The 21,867-nt window shown below is 41.2% G+C and overlaps 2 protein-coding genes across 2 annotated transcripts in view; both read right to left on the bottom strand.

Annotated features, from left to right (window-relative positions):
- Positions 1 to 355, bottom strand: part of LOC118404916 (solute carrier organic anion transporter family member 3A1-like) — a 4,561-nt gene extending 4,206 nt beyond the window's left edge. Inside the window, exon 1 of the mRNA XM_035804299.1 lies at positions 117 to 355. Coding sequence (XP_035660192.1) covers positions 117 to 355 — 239 coding nt within the window. The remainder of the gene's footprint in view (positions 1 to 116) is intronic.
- A 10,052-nt stretch (positions 356 to 10,407) lies between these two features.
- Positions 10,408 to 21,867, bottom strand: part of LOC118404711 — a 14,587-nt gene continuing 3,127 nt past the window's right edge. Inside the window, exons 2-15 of the mRNA XM_035803977.1 lie at positions 20,916 to 21,179; positions 20,372 to 20,491; positions 19,908 to 20,032; positions 18,949 to 19,067; positions 18,422 to 18,523; positions 17,900 to 17,993; positions 17,206 to 17,424; positions 16,639 to 16,779; positions 16,173 to 16,334; positions 15,478 to 15,676; positions 14,790 to 14,985; positions 13,085 to 14,301; positions 12,727 to 12,791; positions 10,408 to 12,323 (exon numbers count right to left, since the gene is read on the bottom strand). Coding sequence (XP_035659870.1) covers positions 10,795 to 12,323; positions 12,727 to 12,791; positions 13,085 to 14,301; positions 14,790 to 14,985; positions 15,478 to 15,676; positions 16,173 to 16,334; positions 16,639 to 16,779; positions 17,206 to 17,424; positions 17,900 to 17,993; positions 18,422 to 18,523; positions 18,949 to 19,067; positions 19,908 to 20,032; positions 20,372 to 20,491; positions 20,916 to 21,127 — 4,500 coding nt within the window. The 5' untranslated portion in view covers positions 21,128 to 21,179 and the 3' untranslated portion in view covers positions 10,408 to 10,794. The remainder of the gene's footprint in view (positions 12,324 to 12,726; positions 12,792 to 13,084; positions 14,302 to 14,789; positions 14,986 to 15,477; positions 15,677 to 16,172; positions 16,335 to 16,638; positions 16,780 to 17,205; positions 17,425 to 17,899; positions 17,994 to 18,421; positions 18,524 to 18,948; positions 19,068 to 19,907; positions 20,033 to 20,371; positions 20,492 to 20,915; positions 21,180 to 21,867) is intronic.

A 21,867-nucleotide genomic window follows, 5' to 3' on the forward strand; every position in this document is an offset into this window, starting at 1 on the left:
CCGACAATTTAGGGGTTAAGTTTTACAGTGTTGGAAGGAACGTTTGGCAATTTTTCTATAATGTATTCCACCAACACAGATGAACTTTCATGCTAAATCTCAATCCTTTTCCCGACCTCTTCTCAAGACTTGTGAGGATCCCAATGAGATACGCGCCGACAAGGATGTTGGAGAAGATCGTGATGCACCAGAACACCGCGAAGACCTTGGAGTTGGCTAGACGGGCTGCCCACCGTGGCTTGCAGGGGCCGATCCCGCACAGGATCTCTTCATCATCATCATCCTCCAGCTTGTGTGCGATGACGTCAGGATGTGAGGTGGGTGGCCCTGAGCCGTTCACATTCCCGTTAGCCATGCTTGGTGTGAGCCTGTCAACGACAAAACGTTCAAATGTCAAAATACATAATGACGGTCTGCATGGGTGGTCTTGGCAACTCTTGACGATGAATTCAAGAGGTACAGATACGCTTAACGGGTCCTTAACGGTTACGTCAGGAAGCCTGGTAACGCCGGTAAGATTCATAATCTTTATTTTTCTTGGAAGCGCAATGTAGGGGAGGAAATGCAACAATCCCAACATTCCTTGCAATACACGTTCCATAACACATTAGAAATGATGAGGACATTTCGGAAAACGAGTCAACTACGTTTGCTTTGAGCCTATCAACGTCCAGATGTTAAAATGCAAAATCTTATTTTCTTGGTAGCATTGTTACTTGGTAACTTGGTAACAAGTTAAAGTTAAAGTTAAAGTTGAAGTTGCCCGTGCATCTATAACAGATGCTCAGTGGTAGTTCCCATCTCCATTTCTGTAGCCATTGGGCCACACATTTGTGCAAGCCACTACAGCAGAGGGCTAGTCCGCTGGTAGTGATGTGCTTCCATACTCTTCCTCATTAGTGCTGAATGCAAGGCAAACACTCTACCCAATCGGCCATTGCACCGGTTTGGCGGCACAAGGCATAGGAGGAAATTCCAGCATTCCTTGTAACACACATTCCATAACACATGAGAAATGAAGAAGACATGTTGGAAAACGATTCTATCACGTTTTCATCGCTCAACTATCAGATCTAAAATTCCTGCCCCTTGCCAAACTCACCAGTTTTCGTTCAGGCAAACGGAGGCAAAGTTTTGAGGCCTTATAGGTGCTCACATTCGAATCGATTTCGAATGCATGCATGCTGCAATGGCGTGATATGACCATCGGTTCTTTGCTGTCTTAAAATGACTTGCAACCACTAGACCTCAAAGACGACAATACTCCTGAGACGCATACCAAGATCATAGAGCTTCTTCTTTATCTGACATTCTATCACTAGTACTGGGACAACGCGTCGCCCAGGGTTCCGTGTCATGGCATATCTATAAGGTTAGCCCAACATCCTCAGGGACTTTTAACCATTTTCCTTCAACATGGATGCATTCCTATTAACTTTGCTAGAAGGTTATATTTTGAGCGTGTTTGTCTGTCTGTGTGTCAACAGTGCAACATAACTTTCAAGTAGCCTTGGATGGATCCTGATGATATTTGGTAGGTGGGTAGCGGTGAGGAAAACATAGGTCAAGTTCAAGAAGTTGAACCTGTGAATACTAGTATAGTTTAGACTTTGTAGTCTCACTAGTAGAGATATCACACCCTAGTAGATTGTACTTAGAATCACTAGGAGATGTATCCTATTCACCCTGACCTGTACTTAGCTTGTTCGACAGCAAAAATGTACAATAAGAATTAAAGGTCTCCATTCATTAATGGGCGATTTTTGTATCTCGTGTTTTGAAACTGCTGTGATTGTTACGTGGTAGATAGCCCTTGTTCTTCAATCTTTTATTCATTTGGTTATTGATTTGTAGTATGTTATCAAAATTCATTTTATTGCATTATCTTTTAATCGTTATTGATGAATCATATACTATTATTTGCACTCTATTGAACAATATATCAGATTATTTTTGCAAAGCCTATGTTCTTATCTATCTGAGAATTATTTCATTAGTATATTTTGATTGGTGTCTGTTGAATTCACAGAAAGATGGCACAGCACGTGCTTTATAAAGCTCATCATGCACATTTTGTAGACTTCAATACTTCGCAGTTTATATATGTGTACACAAAGAAACAAACAAAAGAAGTTCTACTTATGAAAGGCTCTTATGCCATTATTTTGTATGCAAAGAGTTACGCAAGACCTTTGCATGTTGTGTAACTTTGGATGTTACACAAGGGGAGCGAACTCTTTTTTTCACATGTCGGAACTGACCTGGAACACTTTTGCTCCAGGCTATGTGGCAGCCATATTATTCCCTATAATTATAACGAGATCTTATCAGCTTGGACAGTTCCAGGTAGTTATTTACATGCGCTGCCGACGGGCAATCCTTATATAAGTATGCCAGACCAAGTGCTATATCCGATTGTTTCATTTGATACCATTGTGTAACAGCGCGATCTCTTTCGCCATACGATCATCCTATACTACGGTTGCAAACTGAGGACATTCTTTCGATGGCCGTGCATACATGTACTTCGCACAAAACTTTACTTTCCTGTGACGAAAAGGTGTGACAAGTCGTTCAGTGTAATAGCTGCTGCCGATCCGCGTGCCTGTGAATTGGGTTACGCGTATAGGTCGGTACGCGTGCGGTTATACCGGCTATAGATACAGATTCAGAAGGTTGTCTTGGATCCTTCTCAGCAATTAGTTCTGTCACTGTCTGCTTGGCAATTCCACGTGCATTAAAGGGCAAGCTGGTTATTTTTGAACGTTCCGTATACGATTTTCATAGACCCATAAGCCCAAGCATTAACAATACTTTTTTAAAGTGGCTACCTGTCTACTTATACCGTTTTCACCAAGCTCCTACTACAGATACGCTTGACTGTGTTGTTTCTTTTTCTTCTTATAATGCTTGAGGAAGGTTAAAGACAAAAGTATGACGTTTTTCAATAATCAAAGTTTCAGTTCAGCTGCGAAATAGAACGTACGTTCTATAACCCGAGGCAAAACATGTGTTAAGCCATGTTTTTAGTCCTATTGGCACTTTGTGAACAAGCTTATATACTTTATATGTCACCGATCGAAGATAAACAACGATATATCAAATTAGCGAATGTTCCTAGTTCCATGCTAATTTCTTAAATGAGACACGACCATAAGATTTCGTTTATGAAGTCTGTGAAACGAAACATTCTTGTTGTTCTTGTTGTTGTTGTTGTTGTTGAGAAGGATTGGCACCAATTAAATGACACCCTCATTATAGCTGCACTATAATTAAATCCAAATACAATTTGTTGAAAATGCTTTAAATGCTTACGTTAATGTGATCCATTCGTCGCTAGTTCTTTTTGCTAATTTTGCCCGTGCCGAAACTATCACGGCTGCAATGTACCAGAAATATGATACAGGGGTAGAACTTCGTGCATTTACAAGGAGACTAATATTTTCTAGAGCATACATTCTTCAAATGCCGTTACCATTTATCCCTCAATACAAAGTTTGGTAGCATCTAGAAAAAATCTATGTCCATAATTTCAATCTATAGGATACGACCAAAGGGGCGCTACCTTTGTAGGTGTCACAGTAAACATTGGGATTCGGGGTAATCGCGGATTATTCAAGGACATATATATTGGAAACGGAGTCTTTCCTATGGCAGTTTGGAATCGGGATATTTCTGGGACGGTCTGTGATTCTACAACATATTGAGTTAGGGTTAGGGTTAGGGTTAGGGTTAGGGTTAGTAGAGTTAGGTTTACCCCAACTCTGACACAACCTGTACTAACACAATAGTCTATTGACTTAGGACAGATCTCAATCGCAATCAGATACAAATAAACTCTAGCTTGTCATAGGACAGATTGTGAGCACAAAAGTCAAGTAGATTATCTGATTGTCCTAGGACAAATCTCAGTCCCAATCCGCCCTAGGAGAGACCCCCATTACAATATATTCTAGGACGTTCCGCGATTGCCCCAAATCCCAATCGCTACTGTGCCAATAGACAACAACAAAGGAGGCGTGGACATTCCGTTTGACTTCAGAAAGCATTTAAGTAGGATCAAAAAACTGAATAAAGGCGGGCGATTCGGAGATTAGCAAAAGCCACTGCATCTGTTATTCGCAGATTGCTATAGTGGAAACGCTGATCTCATTATTTACACCTGTCCACTAACCAACATGTGTTAAGACAACAACAAGACTTTTCCTCGGACCAAGGTCATTTGAAGAAGGGAAAGACTGTCAACAAAACAGCTTAAAGAATGCAAACACACGTAACCTGTTTTTTTTTTTAAATTCAAGAAACTGTAATCTTTAATAGTTGGTACAGTTCACATTTTAACAGTTAAATACTGTACCGTTTAAATTGATGGGAAGTGAAGACTTCATGATTACAGAAGTTCATTATTTACACATCTCTGCACACAAAAACAACAGACGAAGAAATCTGTTTTAATATCTGTTAAAAAACTATTTTTTAACCTAGCGTACTGAAGATTTTGTCATGATTTTGGACAAAAATATCTTCATCTTATGGGGATTGACGGACTGCTCTAAAATCTAATAAATAGACATCGTCGTAGCTACATGCACGGAACTTTAAAAAAACTCATACACATTGTAGAACTCGACTTGATGATCAAGCACTAACGTATTAGTTGGCAATGCCCTTTCTGGCAGACTTAGATACGAATGCACGTATGAGTTGGCAATGTCCTTTCTGGCAGACTTAGATACGAATGCACAAGCATTGCTTGATTGTATGCCTTGTCAATCCGCTTAACCAAGCCAATGATTCGAAATTACAACTGTGGAGTCAAGAGCTTTTTCTACATCAATTATTGCAGAAAAATAAGCCCGAAAGTCCTTGAAGACTGAAAGAGTTGTGGGCTATATATGTCATATAGAAGTTAGGTGAGACAGGATGATAGTTTGCGCTCTCGTAATAAAGAAAAGAAGACACAGGTAGCTCACCTGTATTTCTGACTTGTCTGCCTCGTGTTGTTTCTCACAGACGAGTGGCACAAAATACTAAGTGGAGCTCACTGTTCAACCTGCTCTGCCGCCTTATTAGCATATCTTGTTACGTCAGACAAGATTTAAATATTCCGGTCGACCGATTATCACTGGTTGTAACGACCTAGTCTAGACGCCCGGGCCAGCAAAGGTGACTTAAAAGGCCGGTAAACTATTATTACGATGCTAAACTGTGTCACACTTCAATTTCACAGACTCATGTTTGTCATGTGTGTCATGAAAGTTGCAGTTTAGTTAAAGCGACTGAATTTTTCACAAAAAAATGTCTGCATGTGTTATTTTTTTTTCGTGATTAGAATGTCTTGTTTTGCTTTGATTTTTTTTTAGGGCCCAGTTACATGTGTCGCGTCAATTGATTGGGATTGGGATTTTTGTGCATATGTTCAGCTGGAAAAATGTGACTGTCTTGTTATAAAAAAAAAGTATTAGATCCTTGTCGATGGTTGGTCCTCTCTAAGCCAGAGTTATAGCCTGTCATAGTGAACACCACATAAAAATGAAAGACCTACGACGAAGAAGACTGCGCCATAACAGACATTCTGTACTCGTTTTGTTGTCCGACATCAAAAACACTATCGGCTACAATAAACTCAACAAACTCAATAAACTAAACTCTACAAATGTGGGGAAATCGTCATAAAGTTTCATTTTCGCTTGTCAGTGTATGGAAGGAAAACCGACCTTTCAAAAAGAGATTTGCAGCGATAAAGCGATGTTCACCGTTTTCCGCCATTTTGCTTACATTAATGCTTTGGCGATTGTTTATTAATCTAAAAATTTGCAAGTTCAGGCGAAAAATTGCGCTGAATGCAATTGGTGCCACTTTGCAAACACCAGGCGCAACTTGGCGCAGTCTAATGAGATACCCTCTTTACTTGACCGCACGTACTTTCCGTATGACCTCTCATTGACGCTAAGTACAGTACATAGTTCTACCTCACGTCCCACCTCCCACGACGGTGGCACACACCAACACTGGCGTTCTTTGTTTACGGCGGAATTTCTGCAGTGTCATCCTGATCAGCACCTGGCACCACCACTGTCACTTTACCCGCGAGCGTGACATAGACAACGTTCAACCCAGTGGAATGATGCGTGCATCGCTGTGTCATCCTTACGGGCATTGACCCTTTAATTAGAGTTACCTTTTAAATCTCTAACCCACGTGTTGTAGGACTGATTTGGTCATATCAAAAATCAACTCTCATTTTTCCACCACGTGCCACAATAGATAGATAGATAGATGGTTTATTGCGCAACAATTGCATCAGTGACAATGTATGCCTATATAACAAAAGGTACAGACTTATACTACACATGAAAACATTACTAGATAGAGGTACTTCTTAAGATTGTCTTGAACACCCAAATATCTGAAGTGTCTATATAACAGGATTACTGATGCTGTATTGGTATATCTCTTTAAGGCACTTAAAACGACATTTTGTGGTGCTATTACGGCATCCGATGGAATTATTTAGAGACTTAGTGTAACTTCATTTTGTACTTAGAAGCAATTGTTATTAATAATGCGGGCTTGTTTGGTCCCGAAGCCAGAGTTCCTGGGTTGTAATCCTGTCATATTACAGAACTTGTGCTCTTGAGAATGGCACTTGACATGACTTTTCTTGTTCCACACAGATGTTAAAAGGGGTACATGATTTAGGTTGGGGAGATTAAAAGAGGAGGGGGTGGGCTCCACCTTCCAATAATGTGCCCCAGACACAACAATGTTTAACAACTCACTGTCCCTATAAATATATAGCTACGGCATCAAAAGGACCATAGGACTACCAGTACCTATTTAAGCTATACTGATTAAGCCATGATTGCTCCGGAGTTTGTTTAATGATATGCGAGCCAATACTTCCAAAGCAGATAAAAAGGATAATATTCTTTGTTGTAATGACTTCATTGTAAACATAACAAAATATACTTCTAAAGCATGTTTTGTGCTAATTCATCGAAATTCTTCATCAAATATGGTACTGTGATCAAAAATGATATAAAAGTTTTACATGGTGTTATGACTGCTTTAAAACAGAATTATAATTATATCTACTGTGTGGGTGATGTCTGTGATAAAGCAAGATAACAACCCTTATAATATCATTGAATTATGTATCTTAGCAGGTATTTTCGGTAACAGGTATTCTACGTTTGTTGACCTATGCTTTACATTTTGTAGTTACATCATCTAAAATCTGGACGTACCAATTGTCTTCGCGAAATTAGTTTTGTAACATCTTTTGTGAGTAGCGTTGACCCTACGTTTGTTGACCTATGTTTTACCTCTTTGTAGTTACATCACCTAAAATCTGGATGTACCAAATATATTCGCGAAATTAGTTTTGTAACCAATCTTTTGTGAGTAGCGTTGACCCTACTTTTGTTGACCTATGTTTTACCTCTTTGTAGTTACATCACCTAAAATCTGGATGTACCAAATATATTCGCGAAATTAGTTTTGTAACAAATCTTTTGTGAGTAGTGCTGACCCTACGTTTCTTGACCTACGCTTTACCCCTCCGTAGTTATATCACCTTTAGAAAATCTGCATTGATGTACTAAACATCTTCGCGAAAGTAGTTTTGTAACCAACCTTTTGTGAGTAGTCTTGTCCATACGTTTGTTCACCTATGTTTTACCACAGTCTGTGTAGTTACATCATCTAAAATCTGGATGTACCAAATATCTTCGCAAAAGTTAGTTTTACAACCAATCTATGGATGGCTTTCTAATGGTGAATAGTGTTGACCCAACGTTGTTGACCTATGCTTTACCTCTGTGTAGTTACATCAGCTGAAATATGGATGTAACAAATATCTTCGCAAAAGTATTTTTCAACCAAAGTTGGGTTTCTTGTAGTGACCATACGTTTGTTGACCTATGCTTTACCCCTCCGTAGTTATTACATCACATAAAATCTGCATGGATGTACCAAATATCTTGGCGAAAGTAGTTTTGTAACCAATCGTTTGTGAGTAGTCTTGTCCATACGTTTGTTGACCCATACTTTACCCCTCCGTAGTTATTACATCACCTAAAATCTGCATGGATGTACCAAATATCTTCGCTAAAGTAGTTTTGTAACCAGACTATTGTGAGTCGTCTTGACTCTACGTTTGTTGACTTATGCTTTACCCCTCCGTAGTTGTATCACCTAAAATCTGCATGGATGTAACAAATATCTTCGCAGAAGTATTTTTCAACCAAAGTTGGCTTTCTTGTTGTGACCATACGTTTGTTGACCTATGCTTTACACCTCCGTAGTTATATCACCTAAACTCTGTATGTACCAAATATCTTCTCAAAAGTAGCTTTGTAACCAATCTAGTGTGAGTCTTCTTGTCCATACGTTTGTTCACCTATGGTTTACCTCTGTGTAGTTATATCCCCTAAACTCTGGATGTACCAAATATCTTCGCAAAAATATTTTTGTAACCAGTCTATTGTGAGAAGTCTTGTCAATACGATTATTGACCTATGTTTTACCTCTGTGTAGTTACATCACCTAAAATCTGCATGGATGTACCAAATATCTTCGCAAAAGTATTTTTCAACCAAAGTTGGGTTTCTGTAGTGAGCATACGTTTGTTGACCTATGCTTTACCCCTCCGTAGTTACATCACCTAAAATATGCATGGATGTACCAAATATCTTCGCGAAAGTAGTTTTGTAACTTAACTTTTGTGAGTAGTGTTGACCCTACGTTTGTTGACCTGTGTTTCACCTCTGTGTTGTTACATCACCTATAGAATGTGGATGTACCCATGCGCACGTGTAGTGTACAATGGTGACCCGAACCGTATGCCTCCCAGTCAAACACAGCCAACTGTAGCAGAACGACCCTCCGAACTATATCGTGTAAGCATGTTAGAGAGTCTTGGACACGCATAAGATGTTGACGAAGAATGCACTCAGACTGTAATCTTACACGTGTGTCCTTGATATTTTGGGTTCGACCTTTTCGCCGTCTTCTGTTGATTAGGGGGAAGGCGGTGAATGAATGTGTACTCGTTGGCTCTACTCGTGTGTACAGAGTTTCTAGTCGCTAGAGGAATTCCTCGCCACAGTAAAGAAAAGAAAACTAAAGTGTTTGGTACCACGTCACCGTCATCGAAACTAGCCAATCAACAACTTCATCGACTCAAAGTTAAACTTTATAAAAAGGAATTAGATAAGTTCATCGAAGTAAGCGCCGGAATATTGATATTACCGGTATACCATGGTCCATCATGGTCCATCAGGAGACTACCCCACCTGTCACCAATTTTTAGAAGTCATTCACTTTTGACCTCTAAGTGACGTGTGTCATCCCAGAGTCTACCTTACTTCACCACTGTCTTGTCATGCATATCAGATGACCACTAGCGAATGTAGGTGGAAATACAAGCTCGGACATATAAATAAGGACCAGAAGGGATAGGGGCATGCCGATACGAATTTCTTAGGCCACCAGTTCACGTATTTTTCCCTAAGACTCCTCTAATAAGGATTTTGTAAAGTTTGCTCTGTTTTATACACCAAGTCGTGTATAAGAATGTTTAAAGAGAAATGACAACAGCCATTCATTGACATCTAGAGGCAATTCAGCGTTAAATGAATTTATTTAGATCGATACTTATGAGCTTCTCATAAAATCTAATATGGAAGGTATAACAGCTCACTAAGAATTATTCTAATTCATAAACAATCATCCTAGAATATATAGATAGATATGCGATCCTTACTTAAAACTATCATAATTCAGAGGGAATGATATTGATATATATTAGAACGTAATCTTTAGAACTATGGTTGAAGACAGTTACGACATAAGTAACGTTAAATTACATTGAAATAATGCCGCAAGTAGTTTTAAGAGCAGGTATGTTAAAATGGTGAAACCTAATAGTTACCTTATTTTGAACGCCCGTCCAGTTCTAGTCCCAGAGTATTAAACTGAGGTGAAGGACAGAATGCCAGTAGACGCTATATGAACTGAGGTTTCAAATAAAAAAAAGATTACTTTTTTTTACTCAATGGTCACCACGTAACAAGGCCATGAAGGCCACTTATCAGATATGTGATATAGCGATCCAAGCAGTAAATGATATCCATTAACCAATAGTAGACAACGATCTTTATGCAGGGAGTATTAGCAATATCAATATATATCTATGTCAATAATAGGTAAATACATCAAACTATAGATTTAAAGTTATCAATGATTTATAGATTACTAGAATATCCCTAAAGACTTAAAGCTACTATATTCTATAGATAGATAGACTATACTCTATAGATAGATAGACTATATTCTATAGATAGATAGACTATACTCTATAGATAGATAGACTATATTCTATAGATAGATAGACTATATTCTATGAATTAAAAATAACTTAATATTCGGGACTGAACAGACAGTAGCCTACTTTTTAAGACTGATAAATAGATAGATAATGGGATTAAAATGTTATCATATTCAACAACCAAAATTGTTAGCGCTTAATGTTAACGTTACACAGATTACTGCATTTTACTAGTACTATAGAATCAAATGTACGTATTGTTTTATTGTTTTTCAAGTCAAACTCTTCAGTGCCAATTCGTATCTTTAACAATTCTATGGCTTAAAATTTGAATTTAAGTTTAGATCAACTTCAAGGTAATACTCTTTAGGGAATGATGATAAATATAGATCAATTTAACAACTAGGTTATTACATACATGTATTTCTATCCGTTGCAATTCTTCTTATCTACGAACTCCTTCAGACAAAACGCATTTTGTCGCTATTTTCTTCATTTTCTTCACTTACGGTTTGCTGCCCTTCGGCAACCTCATCATCAGCAGACTCATCTATTTCGTCTGAGTTCACTTCATCATGTTGGTTTTCATCCGGAATGGTGGAGTGATCCGGGTGGACTTCGGCCTCCACAACTTCCGTCGGTTTGACAGCATTTTGCGGACTTCCTGTATCGGCTTTGCTGGACCCTGGATCCGATACTGCTGCTGGAGCCTGCATCTCTTGGTTGTCGTCATCTTGAGGATCTCCGTCGACTGCCCGCGTGACTTGGTCATCTGCAAGCTGCAGCATTTCCTCTACAGCATTTGCTTCGTCGTTAGCTTCATTAGCTGGTTGCTCTTCATGATCATCACTTGTTGAAGTTTCTTGAAAGTTAGTAACCGTTTGGGAGCTTTCGGGTTCCACGTGCTCTTCAAGGCTGGAGGTATTTCTTGACATGTTGTCAGGCGTGTCGTCATTTACAGCACTCGTCTCGTCGCTGGTTCCATTACCATTGGCCAATTGCTTTTCGTGACCTGTTTGGATCTCTTGAGGGTGGCTATCTTTCTGGGAGGTTTCATGTTCCGCATTCTCTTTCATACTGGCGGTATTTGTTGAAATGTTGTTTGGGTTGCCGTCTTGGACTTTTGGAGATGCGTTTTCGTTTGCGGGTAGTTGTTCATCAGTCTTCGGAGCATCCGAATTTGAGGTTTCAACTTCTGCACGCTCTTCCTTGATAGTAGCATTTGTTGACTGGTTCTTTGGAGTTGCGTTTTCGTTTTGAGATAGTTTTTCGTCAGTCACCAGAGCATCAGAACGGGACGTTTCACGTTCTGCAATATCTTCCATGCTGAAGGTATTTGGTGACGGGTTGTTTGGATTGTCGTCTTGAACCACAGTGACTGGAGTTTCGCTTTGTGGTGGTTGATACTCCTTGATGTCGGATGTATCTGCAGAAAGGTTGTTTGGATTGCCGTCTTTGACTACTTGGGTTGCATTTTCGTTTTGAGGTACCGGTGGCTGTTCATCGGTCTTCAGGGCGTCCGTATATGCTGGTGGGTCGACATTCGGTTGGGGGGTGTTCGGATTTTCGCCACAGGCTACTGGGGTTACAACAGTTACTTCAGATTGCTGAGACACTTTGGTGGGTTGTTCCGAGTCTCTCGCAACGTTGTTGTCTGAAGCTTTATGCGAGGTGCTTTGGATCACACCAACCATCCTCAGCGATGACATTGATGCTGCGAGTGACCCCATGGATGTTGCGATGTCTCTGGTCGTGAGTCCACCGACTTTGCTCTTCGGATCGCTCCTCTCGCGTCGCCGAAACATCCAGGCAGCGAATAGCGTCATGACGATCTGCACGGCCTGGATGCCCTGCAATAGCCCGAAGAAGCTGGTTCGTAACTTGCCGAGGTCGTAGAGAAGACAGGCGCCCGTGGAGCCACAGATGGAGGACCAGAGCGCGCACGTGCTGTCGATCATAGCTCCGAAGTAGATCCCTCCAGGGATAAAGCCTGCGCGGAAGGTAGAAACATATGATTATATGAATATATGACAAATAAACCAATAAAACAAAAACAATGATTCATGATCTGGGACAGACAACAACTAAACGCAACATAGTTAACTTATCTTTCTCCTCTACAAACGTCTCAACAACTGTCTGCTGTCTTAACTGATCGCTACAAAAGGGCAACTTTACTTTTCACTGATAGGAGACAAACACGTTGTCGAATCGTCTGTAGACAAGAAAAATCATGGTTTGTATCCATGAAAAGTATGTAAAATTGATGTCAACCCGATAAAATAATTGATTGACATTTGGTTGTAAAAAGTAACAAGTTTATATCACACATTCTGTTTTACTAAATATCTCATGTATACTCATAGCGCGTATGTTGCTTTACATGAACTTACCCAAGAGTCTCATCATTAACACAGCCACTCCCATCCCGAATGATTTGGTCTCAGGTGTAAGGGACCTATTGGGAGAAACAGCAAAAAGAATGTTGTTACAATGCTAAAACGTTGTCTTTTACAACAAACATGGTGGCGATCCCTAATTACGGTCACGAAGACACAAAAATCAATTTACATTTTCACAAGTGAAAACAAGCTAAAGTGTATCTTTTACTAGTAGCCTTGACTGAAATTAAAATAATTAAAATCATTACACGATCGATTGAAACATAATTCAGATACCACCGTATATTAACCATGCATGCGCGGACATTGCAGAAATACCTCTGGCCTGAATGCGTCGCCAAAAACGTACCTTAAAGTCGCAAGTAGCAAGGGAACCAATGCAGAGCTGGCGAGAAGAACGTAAGCGGCGAAAGCAGGAACGAAGCCAGTCATTAGCTTTTTGCAGTTCTGCGGGCACGGGACTCCAATTGCGAAGCTGGGCATCTGTATTTGTGGCATTCTTTTAGGAGGGGGACCTGGTGGTTTTCCGGGACCCTTGTCACCTGACGCTGGGTTGCTGTCTTCCGTTGGATTGCCACCTTGCGTTGGGTTGCCACCTTGCGTTGGATTACCATTTTGCGTTGGATTGCCACCTTGCGTTGGATTGCCATTTTGCGTTGGGTTGCCACCTTGCGTTGGGTTGCCACCTTGCGTTGGGTTGCCACCTTGCGTTGGGTTGCCACCTTGCGTTGGGTTGCCACCTTGCGTTGGATTGCCATTTTGCGTTGGGTTGCCACCTTGCGTTGGGTTGCCACCTTGCGTTGGGTTGCCACTTTGCGTTGGGTTGCCACCTTGCGTTGGGTTACCACCTTGCGTTGGGTTGCCACCTTGCGTTGGATTGCCAGCTTGCGTTGGATTGCCATTTGGCGTTGGGTTGCCACCTTGCGTTGGGTTGCCACCTTGAGTTGGGTTGCCACTTTGCGTTGGGTTGCCACCTTGCGTTGGGTTGCCACCTTGCGTTGGGTTGCCACCTTGCGTTGGGTTGCTATCTGACGTTGGAGTGTCACCTGGTCTTGGGTTGCCACCCTCTGTTGGGTTGCCACCTTGCGTTGGGTTGCCACCTTGCGTTGGGTTGTCACCTTGCGTTAGGTTGCCACCTGCTGTTGGGTTGCCACCTTGTGCTGGGTTACGACCTTGCGTTGGGTTGCCACCTTGCGTTGGGTTGCCACCTTGCGTTGGGTTGCCACCTTGCGCTGGGTTGCCACCTTGCGTCGGGTTGCCACCTTCCGTTGGGTTGCCACCTTGTGTTGGGTTGCCACCTTGCGTTGGGTTTCCACTTTGCGTTGGGTTTCCACTTTGCGTTGTGTTTCCACCTTGCGTTGGATTGCCACCTTGCGTTGGATTGCCACCTTGCGTTGGGTTGCCACTTTGCTTTGGGTTCCCACCTTGCGTTGGATTGCCACCTGGTCTTGGGTTGCCACCTGGTATCTTTGCCCCATCCGGTTTTCCTGGTCTTCCAGCCTTTTCAGCAATCTTCATCAGAACTTCCAATGGCAGACTTGCAAGGCAGCTGCAACTCGAGAAGTTCTGTAGACAATGATGGGCAAAATACGTCTTTGAGAACATTTGTCTACAAATAAAAGAATAAAATGCACCAAGCAATCTTGTGGCTATAAACGTTTAAGAAATTTACGGATGTTTCAAGGACTGTACTAAAAGAGCAAAAATTTATTAGAGTGCGGCATAAAGCGCTGTGTGTAAAGAAATTGTAATACAATTGTAGCAAACAAATGTAAGCCCTACATGTTTTAACAATTTATGCCTCTGTGGCCGATCGGTAATGCAACCCCACAGCATGGCCATCTGGATCCAATGCCATGGATCCATTGGCCTGAGTTCGATCCCAGGGTCGGCTGAACTCGGACATATTGTAAGGGACCGCATTCGTCTGTTTGAGGGAACGTAAAATGGGGTCCCGTGTTGGAGGAGGTGCCTCATTACTCATAAAAATACCTATTTGGCTACAACTATACACTATTTAAAGTCTAATACTTATCCAAGAAGAAGCTGCTCACCGATAGACGGATCCCCATCGGGTGCACGAAGGTCTGTTTGTCGGTGCAGCCTGCGTGGCAGCCCGAGAAGTAGGTAACACCGTCTATCCCGCACACCGGGCTGTACTTCTCCAGGCCGCAGCTACAGTCTGAGTTGCAGGGGGACAGCAGGGCGATGTCTCCGGCCGTGATGTTGGGGACGTTCGGCATGTAGGGGCTGTGGTAACGACAGAAGGAATGGGGATGTGAATGGAATGCCAGAGACGGCGGAGGGTACCGACTTCGAAGCATGTCTGACTAGCTACCAGATCCACATGCCATAAACTCCAAGGTTATTTTTCTAAAGTTTGTCAAAAACATTACCTCTTCTAAAAGGAACAATGCATGGTCGTAACTTTTTCTCGCCTCGACATGTGAACATTGCCCATGGTGCATGATAATGGGTACCGTATGATAATGGATAGCACTGCGTTAGAAGGTTTGAATTCGTACGACGTGTTTGTTATCACCAAATAGGAGCATCTTCTCTGGATAGTTTTAAAGAACGCTTGCAGATAGATGTGTAAAAGCTAGGTGTGACAGGTCGTTCAGTGTAATATTACCAACTGCTGCCGCGCGCCGCGTACCTGTGAAGCTGGACCGGTGTGTTACGGCGAAGGGCGGTCATACCGGCTATATTGCTAGAAATAGATACAGATAGAACAGTTACCTGTAACCGTATGGTATGGTGACCCCTGCCATGGGAGGTTGTGGACACTTGATGTAGTGTAAGGCGATACTGGGGATCAGGGACAGAGTGGTGTACATCGCTGCCAAGTACAGACTCTGGCGAGCTGTGAGCTTGAACTTCCTGATGACGAGTCCCGAGCCCAGAATACCAACAATGGTAGATGGTAGGAGAATAACAGCTGCAGAATAAAAAGAAAACTGACGCTACATCATTTTCAAAAAGTATAATATTTTTCAACGATTTTGGCTGATCAGAACTTAACAGAATAGTAAGGTTTTCATTCACAAGCAATACATATGTATAAAACACAGTCGACGTACGTTCCGGTGACTGATTTAATCACAAGACGTTTGGGACCGCATTGTAAACAGCGACCCCTAGCTGCAGTTCAAAGTAGAATGAGTCAATATTGCCTTGAGAATGTCGAATGTGATTGTGAACATATTGCAGTGTATTGGTTGTGAATATTGTTATCCAATTATACATCTTTCGTTACTCTACTTTGCATCATCTTTCGCTGCTATACTTAACACAGATAAGGTGTTTTAAGCAAGTTTCTGGAAGACTGTTTTTCTTCTTTGGTGTGTTGGTATTAGGCAATATGCATACAGATCATATCTAAAATGACTTGTATCTTCATTACCGGCTGAGGAAATAGAAATACATTCGTTTACCGATCAGAAAGTTGGCCTGGACTTTGGGGATGCCAAACTGAGTCTCTATGTACTTGGGCGTGAATGACGATCCTCCCCAGGAGTTGATGTAAGCAACGAGAGCGGTGGCGGAGCACAGGAACGTGGAGTTGGTGAGGATCACTTTTAGGCTAGACATCATTTCTGGATAAGAAAAAAAATCATAAAAATGAAATTCAATATGGAATGCATAAAGAAAACCTATCAATACAAAAAAATAGACAGACAGGCCAAAAACTGCACCTCCCCGTGCCTTTTTCACAGACCCCATACCCTGGAACGTCTTTTATGTAATATGATAAGGACTAGTTCTGCCGCCTCTGGACTTTACTTCCTCTTACTTCTGCTATTCTTACATTTGACATTTGCTATCGTTCCACTTGCTTCCTGTCACTCTATTGACGGACAGCATATTCAAATAACAAGGACAGAAGAAGGGTTATGATACCTTTCAGCTGCACCAAGAGACCACGAGTAGAGTCTATCACTGGCGGGCCGCCTTCCAGCTCGGTGATTGACAGCATTTGCGTCGTCTCTTCTGTGTCGTCATCGTCGTCACTCTTAATGTTTGATCGTGGTTTCTTCATGGCTATGGGGTTTGAAAGGCAACAAGTGCAATATACAGAGTTTGATAATGTCAATAGATAAAGAAATGCAGATGGAAGAAAGCATCAATTTCCATTTTAGATATCTCTTTTGTATGGAAGGTTTCATGTGTAGAAAAAACTCCTGGCACTTTTGACCATTTGCTGACGTCACGTATCCGCAAGATCACGTGTTACCAAAATCACATGTCTGTAACTCTCGCGAGTTTACGTTCTAAAGTGATTGGTCATCAGTATTGATCCGGAAGAAGGCGACAGTGGCCGTTGTGAAGGCGACAGTGGTCGTTAAAAATTTGATCCATGTTTACCCTTGTGTTGAAAGAAAGTCTAGTATTCTGTTGTGATTACTACCATCACATATGAGCTTCCATGAAAAATTAAAGATGTCTGTAAAGCACCAGACAACATACCAGGAGGGAAGAAGAAAACGATACAGGCCGTGACGAGCATGGCGGCTGCGGTGAGGAAGAACCCCGTCCACCAAGCTCCCACCCACAGCGGGTTGTTAGGCGTCAGCCCTAGATACGAGGGGTCGATGCCCTTGTCCACGTCCACGTACATCTTGAGGAGGTAGGAGCTCATCAGCATCCCCACCGCTCCTCCGGCGACAAGGATGCTGTAGCCTATCCCTGAAAATGTCAAAACATAAAATATTACTTATTACCTCATTGAAACGGCAGAAACATTAACAAGATGATGGTGGCCACCTAACACGAATGATTAGAGGGGTGGGGGTATTGTTTTCGGTCTGTGTATCTTTTTGTTTGACTTTATGTCTGCCCTTATTTATTTCAATGTGTAGAGTGACAGGATGCAAAGCGGAAGATGGACTGTGACTGGATATTGGAAGGTTGGGTTGGCTCGGGATCAAAGTTGGTCCCACAGATTGAAAGGAAAATGCATAGACGGAATGAGCCAGGATTCCACGAGGAATAAAACAGTAAATGTAGTGTATTCAATGGAAGTATGAAATCTTGCCATGTCCAGACCTGTACTGTCCGTGTCTCAGAGACCTTGAACTTTGACATTTTACCCACAATGCACTGTACAGCGCATGCGCAGCTGGAACCATAAACAGCCTGATATACAGGCAAGTGAACTCACCAAAGTACACAGCCGTGCTCTCCTTCCTCACGTGATCATCGATGTACGTCGTTCCCAGGGGAAACAGAGGAGCGGATCCCATTCCGAAAACGATCTGCAGTGATACGAGAGACCGCTAGGTTATATGAATTGGTTGTAATACGTTCATCATATGATTTACCCATAACCAGTATGGCTAAATTAAAATGGTTCTCGGCATGATTCTAACTAAACAATTTTCTCCCCGTCCCGATAATTTTTCTTTGATGCTTTGAGGGTTTTGGTGATCGTTCGAAATAAATTTACACATATAGCATAATATAATTTGGCACTATAATTTTTACCATAGCTATTACAAGTTTGTTGTTGTTGTCGGAGCAACGCGCCGAAATTGTAAATCATCAGTTCCCTTCTTCTAGGCATTTTACAATTATAAAGCAGAAATCATTAGTTTCCTCCTGCTGCAGTAGAATTTTTTGTTTAAAAATCAACAATAACACACCGTGACCAGTGAACAAGGTTAACAGTTGTTGTGGTACGTACCTGACCAATCAGAAGAAGCACAAACCAGCCGCCCTGTGCCGATACTGCTGCGGCCTGCTCAGCTGTACAGTCCGATCTCGTCTCGTTCACAAGACAGACGTCCTGGTAAATTTTAACAAGAAATGTACAGCTAAAGGACTGTGTGTATCATATAATCACTATGAAACTTTTGCACAAACACAGGTACGTACACGCACACACACACACACACACACACACACACACACACACACACACACACACACACAGAGCCGTCTCCAAAAAATGGTATTCGATTTAAAAACGTATATGACATGAATACATAAAATTCATTTTCATTTTAATGTTCAAGCAGTCAAGAAAATAAACAAAGAGGTGGTGATATGAAATGTAGCAATCTAGCAAAATTTGTTCGAAAAATTACAGCAACAGGTTTTAAGAAACAGATCGATGTAATCAAAACTCCAGGTATTATTTTATTATGTTAAGGATCAGTGACAGCACTATCAAGTGCCCGGTAGTAAAATAAAATGATTGACAGGTCGTACCTTTGGTGTCTGCATGCTCTGATTGGCTACGCTCTGAGGGTCGATGTCGTACGCAGGCGCAATGAAGTGAGGCAGGCCAGACAGGGCACACCCAACCGCCATGACTAGCAGACCCACTCCTGAATGTTACAAACAAATCAAAGTACTATTATTAGATAAAAGACCACAAAAATCACTAGTAATTTGAATAAATTACAGCACGAAACCTATCTTGTTATGTATGATCTAAATCTTCTACATACAACGACGCGGATATAAAGAATGCCAGATGCTTATGTACGAGGCAAATGTACCGCTAGTTCACTTTTATCCGCCGGGTAACCTATATCCGTTGGATTAAAAAACAGAGTATTTAGGGAAGTCGAATTGTGGTTTCAAATTGCAACATTTTCAATACAATGCAGTTTGAAACCACCGTCCGTCGACTTGATATCCCTAAATACCCTGTTTAAAAATACCTTGTTTTTAAACACAACGGATATAGGTTGCTCCGCGGATAAAGGCGAACTAGCGTTACACGTGAAAAAGTAAAGTGACACGGATATACGCGAACACCACTGAATGAAACAGAAAGAAATATGAAAAATCCCACAGATGAAAAGGATCATCTACATGTATCATAATTATTCCATGACAATTGTGGCAACCATGTGGTGTAGATTGGTTATACATAATAGGCTGTATAAGTACATGAGAGAAATGCTTATATAGACAATGATACTTCTTCCATGCGCATTACCTATTGTGTATTTCACTAGTACTTCAAATTACTCCATGTACAATAGTAGCTTAGATACTCTGTTGTTGACAAATGTATTATTTGTTTTTTACTAATAAAGCCTTGAAAAAAAAAATCTTTTAAGAAAAGTTCTATCATAATGAAAGGTATAACCCTCACATTTAAAAACTTGCCAAAGAAAGAACGTCTATAGACTTTTGGAAAGGAGATAAAGTCGTACCTATGTATTTTGGCCTGCTTGCCCCGGGTTTGCCTCCATAGTAAGTGACGAACAGCACAGCCAGCAAACTCCCCGCGTCAGTGCCTGCCGCTAAGATGCCCAAATCACTGCTTTTCAGTTCAAACCTAGAGATATAAAACGTAATAGTTAGGTGACATACGCAAGTTGGTATCTCACCGCACTTGGGACACCGGTGCGGCACTGCGGGGTTCGTTCACTGTGGCACTGTTGTGTTATTTTATTTTCGAATTTTATAGTATAAGAGATAAAGAGACCTCTAACCTTTTCTCAAACAAACATATTTGATGTATTCTGCAACTAAATCTTCTATTCTTTTGATATTTCAACATCTAACTGTTCTTTCGCCCTGTCACAACTGTTAAAAACTCATTCTATCTGAGGATCTAATAGCAGTATTAGGTCCCTGAATGCATCAAAATAAAAGAAATAAAGAGGGCTCTAACCTTTTCTCGATGGTGGCCAGTACCCCGTTGAGGTAACCTCCCCCTCCGGCTGTGTTCAGCAGCAGCCCGATGCACCACACCACGGCAAACACCTTCGGGTTAGCCAGGAACGATGCCCACCTACGGAAAAACAATATTATATTCCGTCAGATACATTAATGACATCAAAACAAAACATACTCCCAAAGTCTAAAACTAAATATAGTATCATTTTCTCGTTTGAAGAGATTAATGATTAAATGTCCATGATGATTTTCAATATCTATTGCTTTTCGATTAAGAAACATGAGTTTGAAAATATTCATTGTCGCTAGACTTAAAAATAGTACATTCTGAAAGTAGAGGTGTATATATAGGCCATCATAAATGAATGAGTACTACTAGTATTCAGCCTTCGATGTAAATCAAACGAAATAGACTAATTGAACTAATTTGAAACCATGTAGGACTTGAAAAAATGAAATACAGGCAAATCAAAGGAAGAAAATTTGAACTTTATATAAACCATATTCTCCAGGACCTGAAGAATACCACATTTTCTTACCTTGGTTTGCAACACAAAACCCCACACCTCACGTCCTCCCCTTCCTCGATCTCTACTACTTCCACATCCGGGACAGGGCTGCTCAGGGCTTCTGCGGCTGCGCTGTGTGCCGCGTGACTCGTGACGTCATCAGTAGGACCCGGATGATAATGGTGGACGATGCGGGGAACATTCCGATCGCCACCTCTGACCCATAGTTTTTCACTCTCCATGGCGTGTTTGCGCACTCGGGTATCTCTTCAAGACACCTCTCGTACAAACTCTCTGTAGAGCAAACAAGCAATTCTTGAGTTATTCTTTGTCAAATTCTGAAACAAAATTGAAATTTGTAGTTCCAAAATGTCTAGGGAGCAAAAATCTACGCGCATTACTTTTCCTCACAAAAGCTTTCTGCCAAACACAAACCGTGACCATAGCATGTCCAGGACACGAGATACGTACAAAAACCCCATGTTTTTCTGCAGTACCATATCAAGCCGCTATAATTAAAACATAAACAAGGCTTTATAATGACCTACCCAGATACCAAATATCGAAACATTCTATCCAAGTAGTCATTACAATACCTCCGTTTCAAAGACCTCTTATCTTATTTATTATTACCTCTTATTTATACTGAATGTATATATGCAGAATAACAGCTAGAGTTAACTCAGCGACAAGCACCTGGGTATGTGATACCGTTAACACAACTTCGGAGTGCACTTATGAAAAACCGTGAGAATGTTATGTTACGGACCTAATAAAAGAGAGCTTTGTCTCATGAATAACTACAAAATCATACAGAATGACCACAAAAAAATTTCAGATGAGCTACGTGTTTCATAAACTTTCTAGTTTTGCATTAGAATGATTAAATCTTTTTTGAGAGCAACGGTTTCTCAGCTGTGTATAGCCTGTCGTTAACGGATAACTTTGGAACCCCCCCCCTTTTCATATGCACTCATGGGAA

This window comes from Branchiostoma floridae, chromosome 17, assembly GCF_000003815.2.
Source record: "Branchiostoma floridae strain S238N-H82 chromosome 17, Bfl_VNyyK, whole genome shotgun sequence".
Lineage (NCBI taxonomy): Eukaryota > Metazoa > Chordata > Leptocardii > Amphioxiformes > Branchiostomatidae > Branchiostoma > Branchiostoma floridae.